This window comes from Chroicocephalus ridibundus, chromosome 3, assembly GCF_963924245.1.
Source record: "Chroicocephalus ridibundus chromosome 3, bChrRid1.1, whole genome shotgun sequence".
NCBI lineage: Eukaryota > Metazoa > Chordata > Aves > Charadriiformes > Laridae > Chroicocephalus > Chroicocephalus ridibundus.
In genome coordinates this window covers 94,381,105-94,397,623 of record NC_086286.1, presented here as the reverse complement: position 1 = coordinate 94,397,623, position 16,519 = coordinate 94,381,105, and the positions used below count along the sequence as shown (strand labels likewise).

Genomic DNA, 16,519 nt, shown 5'->3' with positions numbered 1-16,519 from the left:
ATATAGTGAAAAAGTTATAGTGAAAAGGCCTGATTCAGCTCATGCTTCATGCAATCTCACTGAATTCAGCAACTGCATTAAATAAAAACCAGGGCAGAATCTAAACTCCAAAGGCTAATTTTCCTGGAAGCCTGAAAAAAAGATTTGCCTTCAAAAGTAAATTACACCAATTTTTCTGTCTGCTCTTAAGCTTCTACTCCCAAATCTTGGCTTTTTCATACAATAAAAAAAAATATTAAGGCAATCCAAATGGAAAAAATATGGAAAACCTAACTTGATAGAATGCACAGATGTCTCACAATAAAACTCTTTCTTTCCATATTTTAATGTAATATAAATATACAAGTCACTTTATTTTGGCTACTTTAAAACATGGCTCTGCCACAACATGATTTCAGTATTAAAGTATCTGCTACCACAGCACAATTTTTTGCAAGTCTACTCTTGGACGCTACAGTTAATGATATATGTTGGAAACACTGCAAAAATAACTGCATATTTAAAACCATTATTGATTAAGTCATTATTGAGGTCATTAAATAACAGAGGAAAATAATTTGTTTGGAATGGACTGTAATGAACACCAGTTACTGTAACATGTTGGTTCTGAAAGAAATATTCTTTGGAACTAAATGTCTTTTTTATAAGGCAAGGTAAGAGAGGGAAAAGGGACTGGGATTCCTACCAAACCACTAGAACTAAATGGAAAATTTTTACTTCAAATAGTTGGAAACTGCTGACAAGACAACTTACCTACTAAAGGAAATTGGACTTTTTATATGTTACACTGCAACCGAGAACATTTCTTTAACATAACACACTAACTTGATTTGCACCTCATGTGTGAGGTGGAAGTTCACTGACAGCTTTTTTCTGCCTCACTGTTTCTCCCAAAAGTGTTTTTGTATTGGGGGAGCAGCTGTGTTTAAGATGCAGTCCAACTGTAAGTCCTAAATTATTAGGATTCCATCAAGTACTATTTAAGCTGCTACATTCAGAGTCAAGAAACATATTTAAGCTCCACTATAACACTGGTATAATGTAGTGACTAGCAAACATACAATTAGACCTACGAGATATTTTTCCCTTGGATTAAAACAAAATACCTAGTTACCTTGCCTATGTTTCACAAAAAAAAAAAAGTACAACTGTAACATCTAAGCAGTCATTCTGTTCTTTGGTCCACATGTTCAGAAATGCTTGTTGTACACCTGCTTCTTGCCCGCTTGTTTAAACAGGACGGATAAGGAGCATGGAAAGACAATGCACGCTGTAAGAAAGAAAAGGGCTGGCTGACTGGCTCACAAGTGGTTAACAGTCAAAAGACTCCTGCTTTTTCCTGACTTGAAATGGAAGTTAGAGTACGCCTATCACTTCATGCAGCCCCCAAGCCATCAGCAAGTGAGGAAACAGCTGGTTTTTGAAAATTATCCCCTAGCAGGCATTAGGTCCTATGACGCTCTGGAGCACCAAACCAGCTGGTGTAAGCGCAGCTGTAACCCATAGTGAGTACGTGCTCAGTAAAGCAAAGCGCTTGCACAAACAGGTCAAACCCCTACCTGGGTGAGCAAGCCAGTCACCAGTTTCAGGCTATCAGATTCTCTTCAGCAGCCTTTAGCTCAGATCTGCAGTCTGCCTACAGTACATCTCTACTACAAGATGCATCTTGTAGTACAGTAGTGCAGACACACTCTCAGAAATTAACTTGGTAACTTTCAGTCAGGTGCTTTTACATCCAGTTCTGGACTTCTGCAATGTCCAGTTTCCATATTAAGTTTTTCCACTATAGTATGCCAGAGACATGATATAATATTAAAGCAGTTTCCCTGTGTCCACTTGGCACCCTTCCCATAGCTCTCCAGCAATCACTATTGTTATTGAACACAAGACTGTGAATCAGCTAAAATTAAAACGTTGACATTCATAAAAATCAAATGGCCTTATCCAAATGGCCTTCCCCTTCAGAAACATTTAGACAACTCCAGCTGATTTCAGTGGAAATTGTTCATGCAGTTTGGATCCAAAGAGTAAACAATTTTCTGCATATGCTCTTAAAACCAGCTTTCAAAATCAATCTGCAGCGGTAAATTTCATGCAGAGTCATGTTTCATTTAAGTTAAACATAGAATTGATCTAAGCCAACATCCTAAAAGGTCAGAATCAACTAAATAAATGAGCCTTCTCTTGCAGAGGCGTATACCAAAATTGTATGGTCCCAGTCCTGCCTTGTTTACAATGGGATACATCAGGAGTATCCCATTAAGTCAGCAGGCTGGGCCGCTGCAGCCAAGGATCCAAGTGCACGCATCAGATGAGATGGTAGCTGAATCACTTTAAGATTTTAGCTTAATGGTCAGACTCCCCTCTGCATTGTAGTAGGCAGTCACTTTGGCCGGCTGATATCCTTCCCTGCGAGCCCCAAAGTAGTTGGTTATTCCTGGAGTACCAGCCCTCAAGCATTTAGGGAGGGGATGTGGACATGGTGCAGGGGAGAGTCAAGGACTTGCTACACAAAGGGAATGCTCTGGTAGAGCAGGTTTCTTGCTCTTATGCTACTGGGAATGCAGAAAGGTGAGAAGATGCAAACCAGAAGAGTTCTGACCCAAAACAGAGGGACTTTGCCCAGAGCATTCCTGAGTCCCTCCTCTGGGATAAAGCCAACTGGAATACATACTCAGTTCCTTTAATATTTAATCTGTCTCTTCCAGCAGTTAATCAGTTAACACTACTCTCAACTGTCTAGAAATATCTTTTTATTATTCATTCAACCTTCCCCTTTGTTAATTTTCTTCTGGTATATATTTAATTTCCAATATAAAACTAAGATAATTTTCCACAGATTATCAAAAGTCAATTTCAAATGTCAGACTCAAAAATCTTGGAATGTATAATTTAAAAAATGCATGAAACAGCGTTAAATCTTCTGAGGACACTGAGTCCTTTTTTCCGTCAGGACGGAAACAGCCTGAACATTACGAAAAGTCCCTGTGATATGCTAAAAACCTCATTGTAAGAAAATGTCACTTGAATTTGTACTATTCTGCCTGTAGGAGGTCATTCATTTCTAAAGCATTCTTATGTTACTATAGAAACAGCTAAAATAAATCATTTATTTACCAAAGAACTACTATCCATTTTCTGACCAAAAAAAGAGCCCGCCTCAGCAAAATCCCTAAACCTAATCTCTAAGAAATATATACAACAGAAAATAATATAAAACTGAAAAGTGACTCAGTCATGACAACTTTTTTTAACATATTGCTTTAGTACAGCCTAACTCTCACAGCACAGAGTACCTCTCAAATGGGATGGCAGGACTGGGCCCTACGTCACTAAAACATAAAGATTATCTTTCTAAAGGGGAAGAGACTATGACATAATTATCTCTTAAATTTATCTCCTGAATATAATACCCTACACCTCCTGTTGTTTATTCTAAAATGTACACAGGTAAGGAATAAAATGGACTAATATAGACTAGCAGTCTCATTTCTTTCAAAAGAACTACATCCATTTACACCGTGGTTTTAGCCTAGGAACTTCACTGATATCAGTGGAAAATACTTTGAAATTTATCAGTGCAAGCAAGATGGGAATCTGACCACTGAATCTTTTTCTTAAAAAAAAAAAAAAAGAAAGAAAAAAAAAGAAAAAAAGCTTTTTTCTTAAATTTCTCTGAAATTCGTACTTAAAAGTGTAATGACTGCTTAAACTCAGTAACCGAAATATTCTTAAAGCTGTTCTGAAAAATTCATAACTGCCAGCAAAATGACACTCATAAAACAGATCTGCAGCTTTCAAATTTTCAGACATGCAGTAGGATTAAACATTTTTGTGTAGATTACTTAATCTAGCAATGAATTTGTTTCTCTTTAAAACAACTGCAAATTACGAAGGTTAATCTATTTAGCGGCTAACGTGCAGTATGTTCTTTTCATATGACAGCATGCCTTTGGGCAGAAAACCAAATTCTTGCCAGACTTGCAACTACCTCTCTTATTAAAAAACAGATTAGAAAAACAGTAGCTCTCACAAAACGCTTGCTGTCTGTTGCATTTACACTCACCGCCCTCACTATGCTTATCATTGTATTTTATTTCTGGTGTATGATGACTTGGGTAAGATCATATGATCCAAAAAAAACCTGAAAGCCAAATGGTTAACGTTTGGGGTGTTTGGGGATAAGAGGGAGACTTTTCCCTAAGGCATTCCTGTGGGTGCTTTGTGCTTGTTCGTCAATCTGCGTTATGTATCATCAAATATAACCATCAGTGCTAATTCGTTTAGTTCCTCCGGTTGCCACAAGCCTTGTTCCACCACACAGCAAACAGCAGCCTGCACTGATTTCATTTACTTTAGCAGTTTCAACGACTTTGTGTGAGCTGAGGGGAATCACAGCCAACAAAACGTGTCTGAGGAAAATTTTTCCATGGCACCTTTATAGAAGGGCTCCAACCAAAGCTGCCTAGTGATTGATCACCATGCACTTTCGAAAGTGAGAGGATAAAAGAGGAGAGTTTTCTACAGCACATATTTTGCACGTGCAGTTATGTTTAATGCAGTATGAAATATAAAGCTCCAGAACTTTCACCTCTGGATGGTACTTCGTAACTGCAGACAAAATCAGCCAGTGACTGAAAGAGGTTGTATAAAAGATCAGACCACTATAAATTTCCTAAAATCTCAATTACTGAAGAAGGAAAGCACAATCCTTCAACAAAGGGGCAAAAACATTGTTTCTCTTTTCCCACTCCACAAACAAAAAAGAAAGAAACCCATTCTCTCTGAATAACGGTTACCTGTATGGGACAGCACCCTCAGAAAGGAGTAATTTTCTGATTACTCATTTGCTAAACTCTCTGTACCATGTTGTCTGTGAACAGTTCATAAAATTCTGATCCTCTGGCATGTGCTTATCTTTGGGCAGGACCAAATAGCTATGCAAACAGTTTATAGAAGAGATTATCTACAGTTACTTGGGGGTATAATTGTCCTCTGTTTTACGTGGAGAAACAATAAGGGCAAGCATATACTTAGCAAAAAGAAAAACAAAAGGAGAAGCAGAGATTCCCCAGATGGTAAATAATATCAAGTACACAGAATGATTACTGGGCTTGTATAGATTGATTTTCCCAAGTACCCCAAAACAGACAAGCCACTTCAAAACACTGAAAAACTGTCGTGCAAAGCAAAGCAGAGGAAGAGGAGGAACATCCAAAAGCAATTTTTAACTGCTCCAAAATACTTTGAATATAACACACATAATGGAAGGACCTTCAGTGAGTGCCTGGGCAGAAATGTTCTTGCAAATCATGTTAGAACAGTCTAAAAAATTACCAGGTTTTCTCTCTCTGCTGAAGGCTACCCTTGCAACTGAGACGCAGTAACTGCCCACGTGAATTCTCCTACTACATGCAGAGCAAAATAAATCATTACTGAAGGCAGTAAGAATGCTCATCTACACACTTAGTCACAGGGGACCATTTAGTGACTCAGTAAAATTCCATAAACATCTGAGAGCTTGGATTTTTCATTTCCTGCCGCTTGACTACACAATGGCTGGAGAAGCTACTGTATCCAGCTCCTCTTTTCTCACTTTCCTGTTAGTGCTGAAATGTTCCCTACACCCAAACTGATTTCTCAGTATCAATACCATAAATTAACGACTATCCCAGTTTGAAAGGCAATCTCAAGCCTAGCTCTGGAGATGATGATGAACTGAAGTGGCCAGCAACTATGGCATCACTGACTGGATAGATTTGGTGAGAATTCATATGGTGAAGACATCAAGTAAGCCCCACTGGGATTCCTGATACAGGAAAATACTTAGGTGTTCAGTACTTCAGTGCTGTTGCCAATGACAAACACACGCTGCATTATTTTGTTTCTCAGACACTATGGCTCATGGAAAAACTAACTGAAATACTAACCACTTTTTTATGCTTCCTTTCACAGCTTTTTTGTCATTACTGTTGATAAGTTTATTTCTCTAGGAGTTAAGATCTGTCCCATTCCCAGACTCAGTCAGACAAGTTATTTCAGCTAATAGTTAGTCAAGTATTCACTTCACTGACCTGTGTATCTTCAGCCAAGTCCAACCAAATTTATTTCAGCTTCACAGGCAGCATAACTTCTTTTTTCAAGTAAACTTCTATACTAAGCTTTGAAGTTTGAATGTTCCCTTTCAGTTCCAAAATTGCCACCCTTTTGTTCTTAATTTTCTGTTTTTCCTCAAAGGTTTTGTCTTCTTATCCTCCAATGAGGTAAGAAAGTACCATACAATGAAATATTGGTTTATATGTACTTCAACAGATATTCTGAGAACCTTTCATAACATTAGTCAGAGAGTCTTTTAAAATATCTATGGACCATGTCCAAAGAATTTTGTCCTAATTCAAGTATTTTTATTACCTCATGAAACTGCAGATATGCTGATTACTGAAATACACAGTGGATGTTCCATGAGGAAACATCATGATTTAGGCCTCTGTTGTCATGCAAACAGAAATTTGTATTCTGTTCTTTACCTTTGATCAGCCAGTAATGACTGACATCTGTATATGCTCTTACTATCATTTTATCTAACCAAGAAAAATTTAATAGACAGGTTTAATGCGAAAAATAATGTTTTCTGGAGTGCACCTTGATAGGATTTTCAAATCCAGCTGAATCTTCAAAAGATATGCACTTGAGTCAAAAAGCTATACCTGTCAAAATGATAAAAGTCATTTTTAATTTGGTTTTCTCCCAGCTGAGGAACTGAATAAAAAGTAATTCAGTTACGTGACAGGATGCTCATTTATTCTTATTTATCACAAGACAAAATCTGTCAAGAATTACAGAATTTTTGACATAAGGTTTTAATTCAGTTGCTTGGAGTAAAACCTCTTACAGGAATGTTTCTGTATCCTTTTAAGTGCAACATCCATTTTAAATTCCATCTAGTTACGTATAAATCCATTCCTGAGATATAGTCAACTATCCTTTTAAATTCTTTGACTCTTCTCATTGACAATTTATCACTGCAGAAATTCCAAATCAGAATCAGAGCTCTCCTGTGGGGGGAGGACTGGAAGGACAAGACAGTCTCTACCTGAGACCGAATTCTGTTTTTCTGATGACTCTGTCTTTTTGATTCTGCTGTATTTCATTCACTGCTCTCTCTATTTAGAATATGTTTTAACTGAAGCTCTAGGCAATGCCTTAAAAGACTTTTCTACTGCTCAAGTTTTATGATAGGCTAAAAAGCTAAGCTTATTATACGAATTTGAACACACTTGATCTCTTCAGAGCTCCATGTTAATAAAGGGACTCTCACGGGTCTACTACAAAGATACTCAATGAAAATTTTTCTACGAAGCGTAAACAGTTAACTTGGTCAACCCTTCACTAAAACTTGAGGCATCTCCATAAGGAAGTGGACAATTCAGTCTGTTTAACAGAGAGACAGAGGCCTCTCAAGATTTGCAAAGGAAGACCGAGGAATTCCTCGTTCCAGTGACAGCACAGAGAAAAAAGCAGGGATGTCAGGCTCCTCTGTCCACTTGGGATCCAGTCTGCTCTTGTTCTGAGAGTGAAATTTGCATTCCTGGGTGTACAGTGGCTCAGGTTCAACAGAAAGAGTAAAGGAGACTCTTGCCCAGCATACACTACAGCATTGTGAATCTGCTGGGATGTGGAGATGTGAGTTCAAACTCCCCCAGACTAAGGCCTACACCTCCATGCTCCCTCTTCCTCCTAAAGAAGTGTTAGTCCTAGTAGAATACTATACAAAAGGAAATGGCAGCACCACCACCAACAGGGAATTTCACTAAATCCTGATCATCTCTGGCTTTTCTGGAGGATATGGGCAGAATATGGGCAGCTACCCGTTCTCCCTTACCCGACTTGAGCAGTGTTCCGGGCAGGAGACAGGTCCTTTTCTCCCACAAAAGAAGCATTTTGGATCTTGCATGGGTAGTGAAAGCAAGGGAGTTAGCAAACTTGCAGCATGAAAACTGCAAGGTGTCTGGTACCCTGAGACAGGGTGCAGCCATCAGAGAAAGTAGATGGATTGCCTGAGACTTAGGTAGGGGGGCAGGCAGGAGTTTGGTGCCTGGCTCTCGGTTGCTCCTTCTATAGTCAACGGACAGAGAAATGTTCCTTTGAAGGAAAAATGAGATCTCAGATTGACTACCTGCCTTCTGGATGTATCTGCCTTTCTTCATTAATCATAGAAGAATCCTAGAGAGTCCATGCTGCAAACTGCAGTGTTCAAATATGCGTCTAAATTCTAGTGGGATGAATTCAGCGTATTGGTGAATCATTGGAACTGATTTTTATTTTTTTACAGTTTCCTATTCAAAATAGGTTTTCTGGTTTGCTTCCTAACCTATGTCAAAAACAAAAAGTTAAACTGATGGAGAAACTGAGAGCCAATTATATCCATACTATAACTCCATTAGTGTCAATGGACAAGTTTTAATTCCACGTAATTCATCTGCAAGATGTTTTCAAGTGCCCATGCCTACACAGCTGCAGTGCCAGACTTTAGCAATACATACCTGGCCAGCACAGAGCACAGTCACACTTCCTTTCATGGCCTAGGAGGCAGCTTTCCCTATCCTCTGACAATGAACAGATGACACTGAGAATGCTCACAGAAAGCAAGCCTGAGAAATTCTCTGCTCAAAGGCAGAGCGAGAGCAGCCTCCCCTCCTTATAAGAAAGTCTTTGGCTCCAACTTAGGCTTTTGCCAGCATTCTGTTAATGCTCAGATCCAGGTTCTTACTCCTGTTAGTTAAAAGCAGGATCTGATTCATTATTCCTATGCCTCGACTAAATATTGCTTCTCTAATGTAAAAATGGTCCCTGAACATCTTTCAGCCTCAGTACAGTAGAAACCCTGCAAATTTTCAAATGAGTGAGATACTTTAACCCCATTAAACCTGTTACATTAAGAACAATCTGCCACTAAAACTGCTTGGAAGTTGAGAGTTGTAAGACAAAATATTTCACTGAGGCTGGTGTTGAAGTACACTCAGTTTTGGTTGGTGCTTCTGGCAATATCTTTTTCAAGAGACCCAGATCCCCCTCCGCAAGCAGTTGATTTGACCCTACTGTTTTCTCTGACAGACAGTAGGTTTGGAAAATCCCTGTAAAGTAGGAGAATGTCTTTATGCCCATTTTTTCATTCACATATTTACTTCTACAGAAAACTCAGGAAAACAGTACGATTTAAGACACCTTAAACATCAATCAAATAAATGAATGACTGTACAGAAACAATAAATAATTACCTTCAAGTGTTTCTCCCTCTCCAGAAAGGGCCTCTCCTGCTCCAGAAGCATACAAGGCAGACACAGTCAGTGCATACCTAGTGGCTTGGTCTAAGCCTTTCAGCACTTTAGAGGTAGTGTCACCTTTCACAGTCACTTCCTTAGTTTCACCTCCTGCGACTGGAGTGTATGTTATAAAATACTGCTGCACTTTGCCAGGAGCAGGACTCCAAGACAACTTCATTGTTGATGTTGTAGCATCAGAAACTCTCAAATTTCTTGGATGTCCTCGGACTGCACGTGTCAAAAGATGTTGAAAACAAGTTGAAGCAAGCATCACTTCCTGGTTTATTTTTTAGGTTACCACAACATAGGATTTAATTCTGAAAAAATAATTCCTGAATAGCCTGCACTAACGCTGCTACAGTATAACTTTACTGCAACCAGGATTGTAGAATTCCATCCCCACCCTCCTTAAGGAAATATGTCCAATGAAGTCTTTATGCTTCTATTTGTTTCTGCTAAAACAGGCTCAACCCTGGAACACTTATACATATTAGCACCTGAACATATGCTCAACTTTAACATGCCAAGATACACGCTGAAGTCACTGTCTGCAGAATCAAGTCAAAGATCACCAATGAAAGGTGAAATTAACATATTATGTTTTCCTACAGAGTTATTTTTGATGATAGTTTTTCTGGTTACTTATATTTACAATCTCAGTGAAGTTTCACCAGTGATCAGGACTTTCATGCTGTCTCTGTAATCTTTGGATTTTGTTTAATAAGGCATGACACCTGTTAAAGGTTCATACATTTTCATACAAGTTAAGGCTACAGTGATAATTTTAGTAAATTAAATGTTCCATTCATTCCTTGCTAGCCATTCAGAAAAAAGTTCAAACAGGGTCTGAATTTGATGAAAAGAAATATAATTTATATCACTGACAATATGAAGAATCATAAGGACAATTAATTAAACATACAAGCAGATTCTTCACCCAAGTTACTCTGCCATAGTAGGTGTTTCAGGTTCAATAGACTATCGTTTAAAATTAAATATTACAGTTTTGATAAATTATATTGTCTTAAATTACCTCTCAACTAGGCTTGAGTAATTTTGTAAGTCCCTGTTCATCTGGAATAATACATATGGCCAATATGGGTTATTCTCTTTTCAGTAGGTATATGTCAGCATGCAGGGAATTCTTCTCAAGCTTACTACATTCACAGCATTGTACCTTCATCAGTTTTTGCATATCCATTCAGGGAATTCCCAGGCCCAGACTGATACTCAGGAATAACAGACACTTCATATCTTGTATCTTGGATCAAGTTCTGTAGAGTAGTTGATCTTTCATTTGCTGAGACAGTCACTTGTCTCCTTTCTCCTCCAGTAAGCGGTCTATATACAAGCCTGTACCGTAGGACATTTCCTGGAGCTGGAGTCCAGCCAACTACAAAGCTATCAGTAGTTTCATCTGTTATCCTTAAGTTTCGAGGAGCACCTTTAACTGCAAAAAATATACGCATATAATTTGTAAATATTTGTTTTTAATGAAGTAGTATCTGAAGAGAAATCATTCAAACCATTCTGTTAGCTCATCCAGTTTAACAAAACAACAGCTTATATTGCCCTCCCATTGTTTTAAGGCACGCAAACCATTAGTCTTTTCTGAAAATTTAGGGCCAGAGTTACAATCATCAGTTGTAACAAAGTTGTCCCCAAAAGTACATTAATCCCGCTTTATACAACCACTTCTGAAACTTAAGACAGTCTGATTGTGTATAGCAGTAACAATAGAACTGAACTATTTAAGGGACATTTGGGCATGGTGGGGAAATCTCTTAACACAACAAATCTTATAGATTTCTTTGCTGTGGCCATTTGCTTCTGCATCACCTCCATGTACAGAGAGTTGTCAGATATACCTGACTACACACGGGCAGCTCTCCTATTTTAAAGAAATGACCAAGGTAAATGCAACAGGAAAAAGCGCAACAACAATTCTAATTCCTTAAATTAAATTTTCACAACAAAAAAATATATTCCTTGTAATATGAGTTGCATCTAACGTTTAAAAAAGGCTTCTGAATTAAGTCTCAAAACTCAAAGACAAGAAATAGCTTATTATCACAGAAATTAAGGAGAAATTGTGGTGAATGATTTAACCTGGTCTGCTCCTTGTCAAAAGATACAGCCGGTCAGGTAATTTCATACGAACTCAACGGGCACACAAAAGAAGGACTTGACTCTTCCGACATACATTAAGATCTACTGTGCTGCAGGTTGCCTAGCAGCACATAGCACTGTCATTTAGGCAAAAAAAGTTGTGGTTTTTGTTGTTCACTGTCTGAAGTATGATGGGGAGGGACTCTTTATCAGGGACTGTAATGATAGGACACGGGGTAATGGCTTCAAACTGAAAGAGGGTAGATTTAGATTGGATATCAGGAAGAAATTCTTTACTGTGAGAGTGGTGAGACACTGGAACAGGTTGCTCAGGGAAGCTGTGGATGCCCCATCCCTGGAAGTGTTCAAGGCCAGGCTGGATGGGGCTTTGAGCAGCCTGGTCTAGTGGGAGGTGTCCCTGCCCATGGCAGGGGGGTTGGAACTAGATGATCTTTAAGGTCCCTTCCAACCTGAACCATTCTATGATTCTATTATATGCCAAAAGCATTGTTCTTCAGTGTTAAATTACAGACCTGCTAAGAGTGGAGCAATTAATAATCCCAGTTTCAAAGAATCAAACTTGTTTTCTACTAATCAGAAACACAATACTTTCAAATTCTTTAAAAGCCTGAAACCAAAGCCAGTTGCCAAGAAAGCTGTCTGGCCCAAATTGTTAGCTAGATCTGCATGGAGAGCTGCTGATGTTTACATGATTGTAGAAGAACTCTGTCTTCTCAGACTTTTTGGGATTTCATCAGATCAAGATGCTGACAATTATTGAAGGTAGTATCAGTTGCAGCATGGGAATACTGATTATTTTTGTGAAAGCTATTCCTTCTCCTGACCCTTACGCTCACAAGCTACATATTCTATCAGCCAAGAGCTTCTCTGTTTTCCTAAGGGAAATTTATGTGTGGCCAAAACATTCTGACTGATACAGTCATGGAAATATGCACACCAACAGCGAAACCTTTATCTTCCAAACTTAACATCCAAACTAAGCTATTTTATAAGTGTGTATTTCTGTCAGTCCTAAGAGGAAAGCAATTAACAAATTTCCATGCTGTTTCTTTTGCTCCCTTGGAACCATTTACATCACCAAAGGTCACAAATGACAGCATGGAATAATGAAAAAGAGTAGATCAATATTTTAAGAAGCATGATTTAGACTAGACTGAGTATTCAACTACTGGAATAGAAAAATCAAATTTACTGTCACCCTTCTTTAAATCAGTGGAAATGCATCATGGCAAGTCTACCAAGAAAAACTACAGCCACCACGCTTAAATTTACAGCCATTGATCACATAAACTCATACTAACATCAGTGAAAGTTTTGAATCAGTAAGAGTTACTGGATCAGACCCATGAAGTTCTGATGAGAAACAGCTGATCAAAAACTCAGCCCCCTTTGAGCCTATGGTACATAAAACAGAATTTCTTTTAATGTAAGTTAGATGTAGACACAGCAAATTACATAGGTAACATGCTTGACTTTAAATGAATTGAAGTCAACATGCATTCCTGCATCCAAGTCATAAATATTAAATAGAATAGAATAGTTCAGTTGGAAGGCACGTACAATGATCACCTAGTCCAACTTAACTGTATATTAAGACTACTACATGCCAATTAATTTATAGAATCATAGAATTGCTGAGGTTGGAAGGGACCTTTAAGATCATCAAATCCAACATATTATTGACTTCATTCAAAACCAGGGCACTGCAAAGAAACACAGCATCCATCCAACTTTCAGGGAAAATAAAATCCAATCTTAATGATTTAATGTTGGCCTATTATTGGAATTTCGTATCTTTACCAAAGGCATTGAGAGACAGCAATGTTTATTCTCATCCTGCATACTAGTACAGCTTCTCAGCCTTAGCTGGCTGTTCCACATACACCCATTCTCTCAAAGCAAATTCTTATTTGAACATATAACTCTTTTGTGTCCGAGAATAATGGGAAGCCTACCTTCTAAAGTGGTTTCCTCTCCATCCAAGGGAGGGCCGTCACCATCTTCATATTCAGAAATCACACTGACTGCGTAAGTAGTTTCAGGGAGCAAGTTGGTGAGAACTGAGCTAGTACTCGAAGCTGGTACTGAAACAATGAATTCATCTCCACCGACTGCTACTTTATATTTAATTAGATAGGACAAAACCTCAGATCCAGCTGGAGACCAGCTCACTTTGAAACTGTCAGATGTTACATCAGAAAAGACCATATTCTTTGCGGGTACGTAAGCTGTATGAAAATAAAAATGCACAGATGAGGCATACTTGCTAGAATATTTTTTAATACAAAATCTCTAAATTAAATTAAAAATGTCCCTCAATAATTTTATTTATTCTAATTGAACAGATATTTTGTTGCACATGCAACAGTATTTGTTTTCTATACTTGCTTATAGCTATCAAATTTCATGAAGTTCATATCTAGGTTGTCTCAAATCATACAATAATGAGTAGAAGCACCAACACAGTGATTTCTATATTGAATGAGAACATTCCATCTAAAAAAATGTATTTATGAAAACTTAAGTTAGAATCTGATGATCAAGTTGAGTTCCCTCTTTCACATGTCCCATGAACAGAAATAACATTATACCCTCAATGGGAACCAAGAATCCTTGGATTTTTTCAGATCTAGATTACAAATAGGACAAAATAAATCCCAGTATTTTTTCAGGAATGGAGTCAAAGGGAAACAAGGAACTTGACATGAGGCACAAACACAAACCTGACATCCTGGGCTTGTTTTGGTTGGCCTAGTCAGCCTAACAGTGGGGATGTTAAGACTGCTTGAGCCCTCTAAAACAAAGGCTGCTTTGCTGGTTTGTTCCTCAAAGCTATCCTGAAACAAAAGGCTTATTTTTAAAGAGAGTGGGGTTTTCAATACTGGGGACTATTCAATGTTACTGTTCTACTAAATATAGGTAGGGACACTGAGGGTGCAACTGATCATAAGTAACTTTAGCTGACCAAAAGTTGGTCATTTAGAAATCTTTCAAATATTAAACATTATCCAAGCTCACCAAATTTGGATGCATGTGAAGACTTTCACGTGCTATTTCATTTCAGTTTTTACAGTTAGATTTATATTAATATCACCTAGATTTTGCTGTCTCAAATTGTCTTGTCTAAGCCCATTTCAGAGGGCCATTCATTTTACACTAAAAATTAATCAAATCACCTTCTGGAGGTGTTGGCATTGCACCATTGCCTTTGAAATTCTAAAAGACAAGCTTAAACCAGCTACCTCATTTTGGACCGCTAAAGAAGAATGGCCCTAGTAACTGTTTTACTCAAGACATTGAGTGTAAAAGCAGAGCACATCCACTAAGGTCGTTCCAGATAGACACACACTTTAATAGTTTTCTAGGTACCTAGGAGGGAAGGGGAAAAAAATATTTCTCCAATAATTTTTTCAGGTCCTTTTTTCCATTAATTTCCCCCATTGCTTTTAATATGTTTGAAAATGAGACCCAAATCCCCAGTTATTAAAATTATCATTTGTATATGGACAATATCATCAATTCCTTAGGCACAAAACATTGGTTACAATCTTTTTTCATCGCATTCTCTACATTTCTCTAAGTAATAGTAGTTACTTACATTTTTTCCTTATAGCAGCCAGTTCCTGCTCAATCCGTAGGCAGACAGACTGTGTAAGTTCAAATGATATTCTTTGAAAAGCATCAAAATCTTCCACTGTGTAAACGTGGGTTTCAGCAGGAGGTGATGCAATTGCTTCTAACTCTGTACGCACTGCATCCTTCACACCAACTGCAAATATTTCTACATCCGCATCCCTCAGCTTTATTGCAGGTTCTTTAAAAGCATCTGATGATTTTCCATCAGTAATAAGAATCATGACTCTCGGCACATTTGGTCTTGATCCTTTACTGGTAACAAATACTTTCTCCCTCACATATGTCATCGCTTTGCCTGTGTTGGTAGATCCACCTCTGTAGGGGAAGGTGTTAATAGCCTGAATTATGTCTTCCACTCTGTTGTATCTGTTCAAAGAAAACTCCATATAGGGATCTCTGCTGTACTGGACAAGACTTATCTGTACTTTTCGAGGCGATATCTCAAAGCTTTTAACTAACACTTCCAAAAAGGCTCTTACTTTAACAAAATTGGCGATACCAATGCTGTAGGAACCATCCACTAAAAACACAACATCAGCTTTTACATCCACACCACGTGAGCATTCTGTGAAGAAAAAGAATCACCACTTTAAACAGATATTCAATAGCCAGAGCATTACAATTGCATCTGCAGTTTGAATATCATACCCGGTTTTTTATAAAGGAAATAAATCATTCCGAGTAAAGCTGTTTCTTATAAATAGTAAAGGTATGATATTAAAACAAGCATCAGAGGTTCAAACAACAAAAAGCTACTGTTTGAAAATAACACAGTAGCTCCTAACTCACCCACTTGAACTTTTACTTGTTGTGTTTTTTCCATTATTGTTATTGGCTCACTGGGGGTCAGTCCTTTCATTGCATAAACATTAATTTGATACTCTGTGTCTGGAGAGAGATCTTTAACATTCAGAGCAGTAGTCTGAGGACCCACACTCAGTACATGTTGTTTTCCACCAGCTATCATTGGAATGAACTGCAGCCGATAGCCAGTTATTTGGCTTGTGGATGGATCCCAAGTGATCCTAACAGATTTTGAGGAGATCTGAGTGGCCACCAGATTTGAAGGAGGTTCCACCACTGAAAGAAATCAAAACCAAATGCAAAATATTAATTATAATTATAAATTGATTTTCTTCCAGGTTTTTATTTCTAGAATAAAGTTAGTTATCTTTGCTTAATGTTTGCTAAAAATCACTTATTTTTTTAGCATAAATAAACACAAGTGAATTACAGGACAGTCCAAACGAGGCATCAGTGAGAGGGTAGAAATATGAACAATGCATTTGTGGTCCCCCAAGTGTAGTAGACGTTCCAGGAGAAATGCTGCCTTGCTTTAATACTATTTCAACTAGCAGTGAAAGCTACACCCACAGAAACACAGTAGAAAGTGTGAAGAAATGCAGACCTGAGCAGAGCACAATGACAGT

At 38.0% G+C, this 16,519-nt stretch overlaps 1 protein-coding gene across 3 annotated transcripts in view; it reads right to left on the bottom strand.

Annotated features, from left to right (window-relative positions):
* Nucleotides 1–16,519, bottom strand: part of COL12A1 (collagen type XII alpha 1 chain) — a 102,062-nt gene that overhangs the window by 69,657 nt on the left and 15,886 nt on the right. For all 3 annotated transcript variants that reach the window (XM_063330156.1, XM_063330157.1, XM_063330158.1), the window contains 5 exons: nt 15,879–16,169; nt 15,052–15,654; nt 13,409–13,681; nt 10,501–10,773; nt 9,279–9,551 (listed from right to left, as the gene is read on the bottom strand). In XM_063330156.1, coding sequence (XP_063186226.1) covers nt 9,279–9,551; nt 10,501–10,773; nt 13,409–13,681; nt 15,052–15,654; nt 15,879–16,169 — 1,713 coding nt within the window. The remainder of the gene's footprint in view (nt 1–9,278; nt 9,552–10,500; nt 10,774–13,408; nt 13,682–15,051; nt 15,655–15,878; nt 16,170–16,519) is intronic.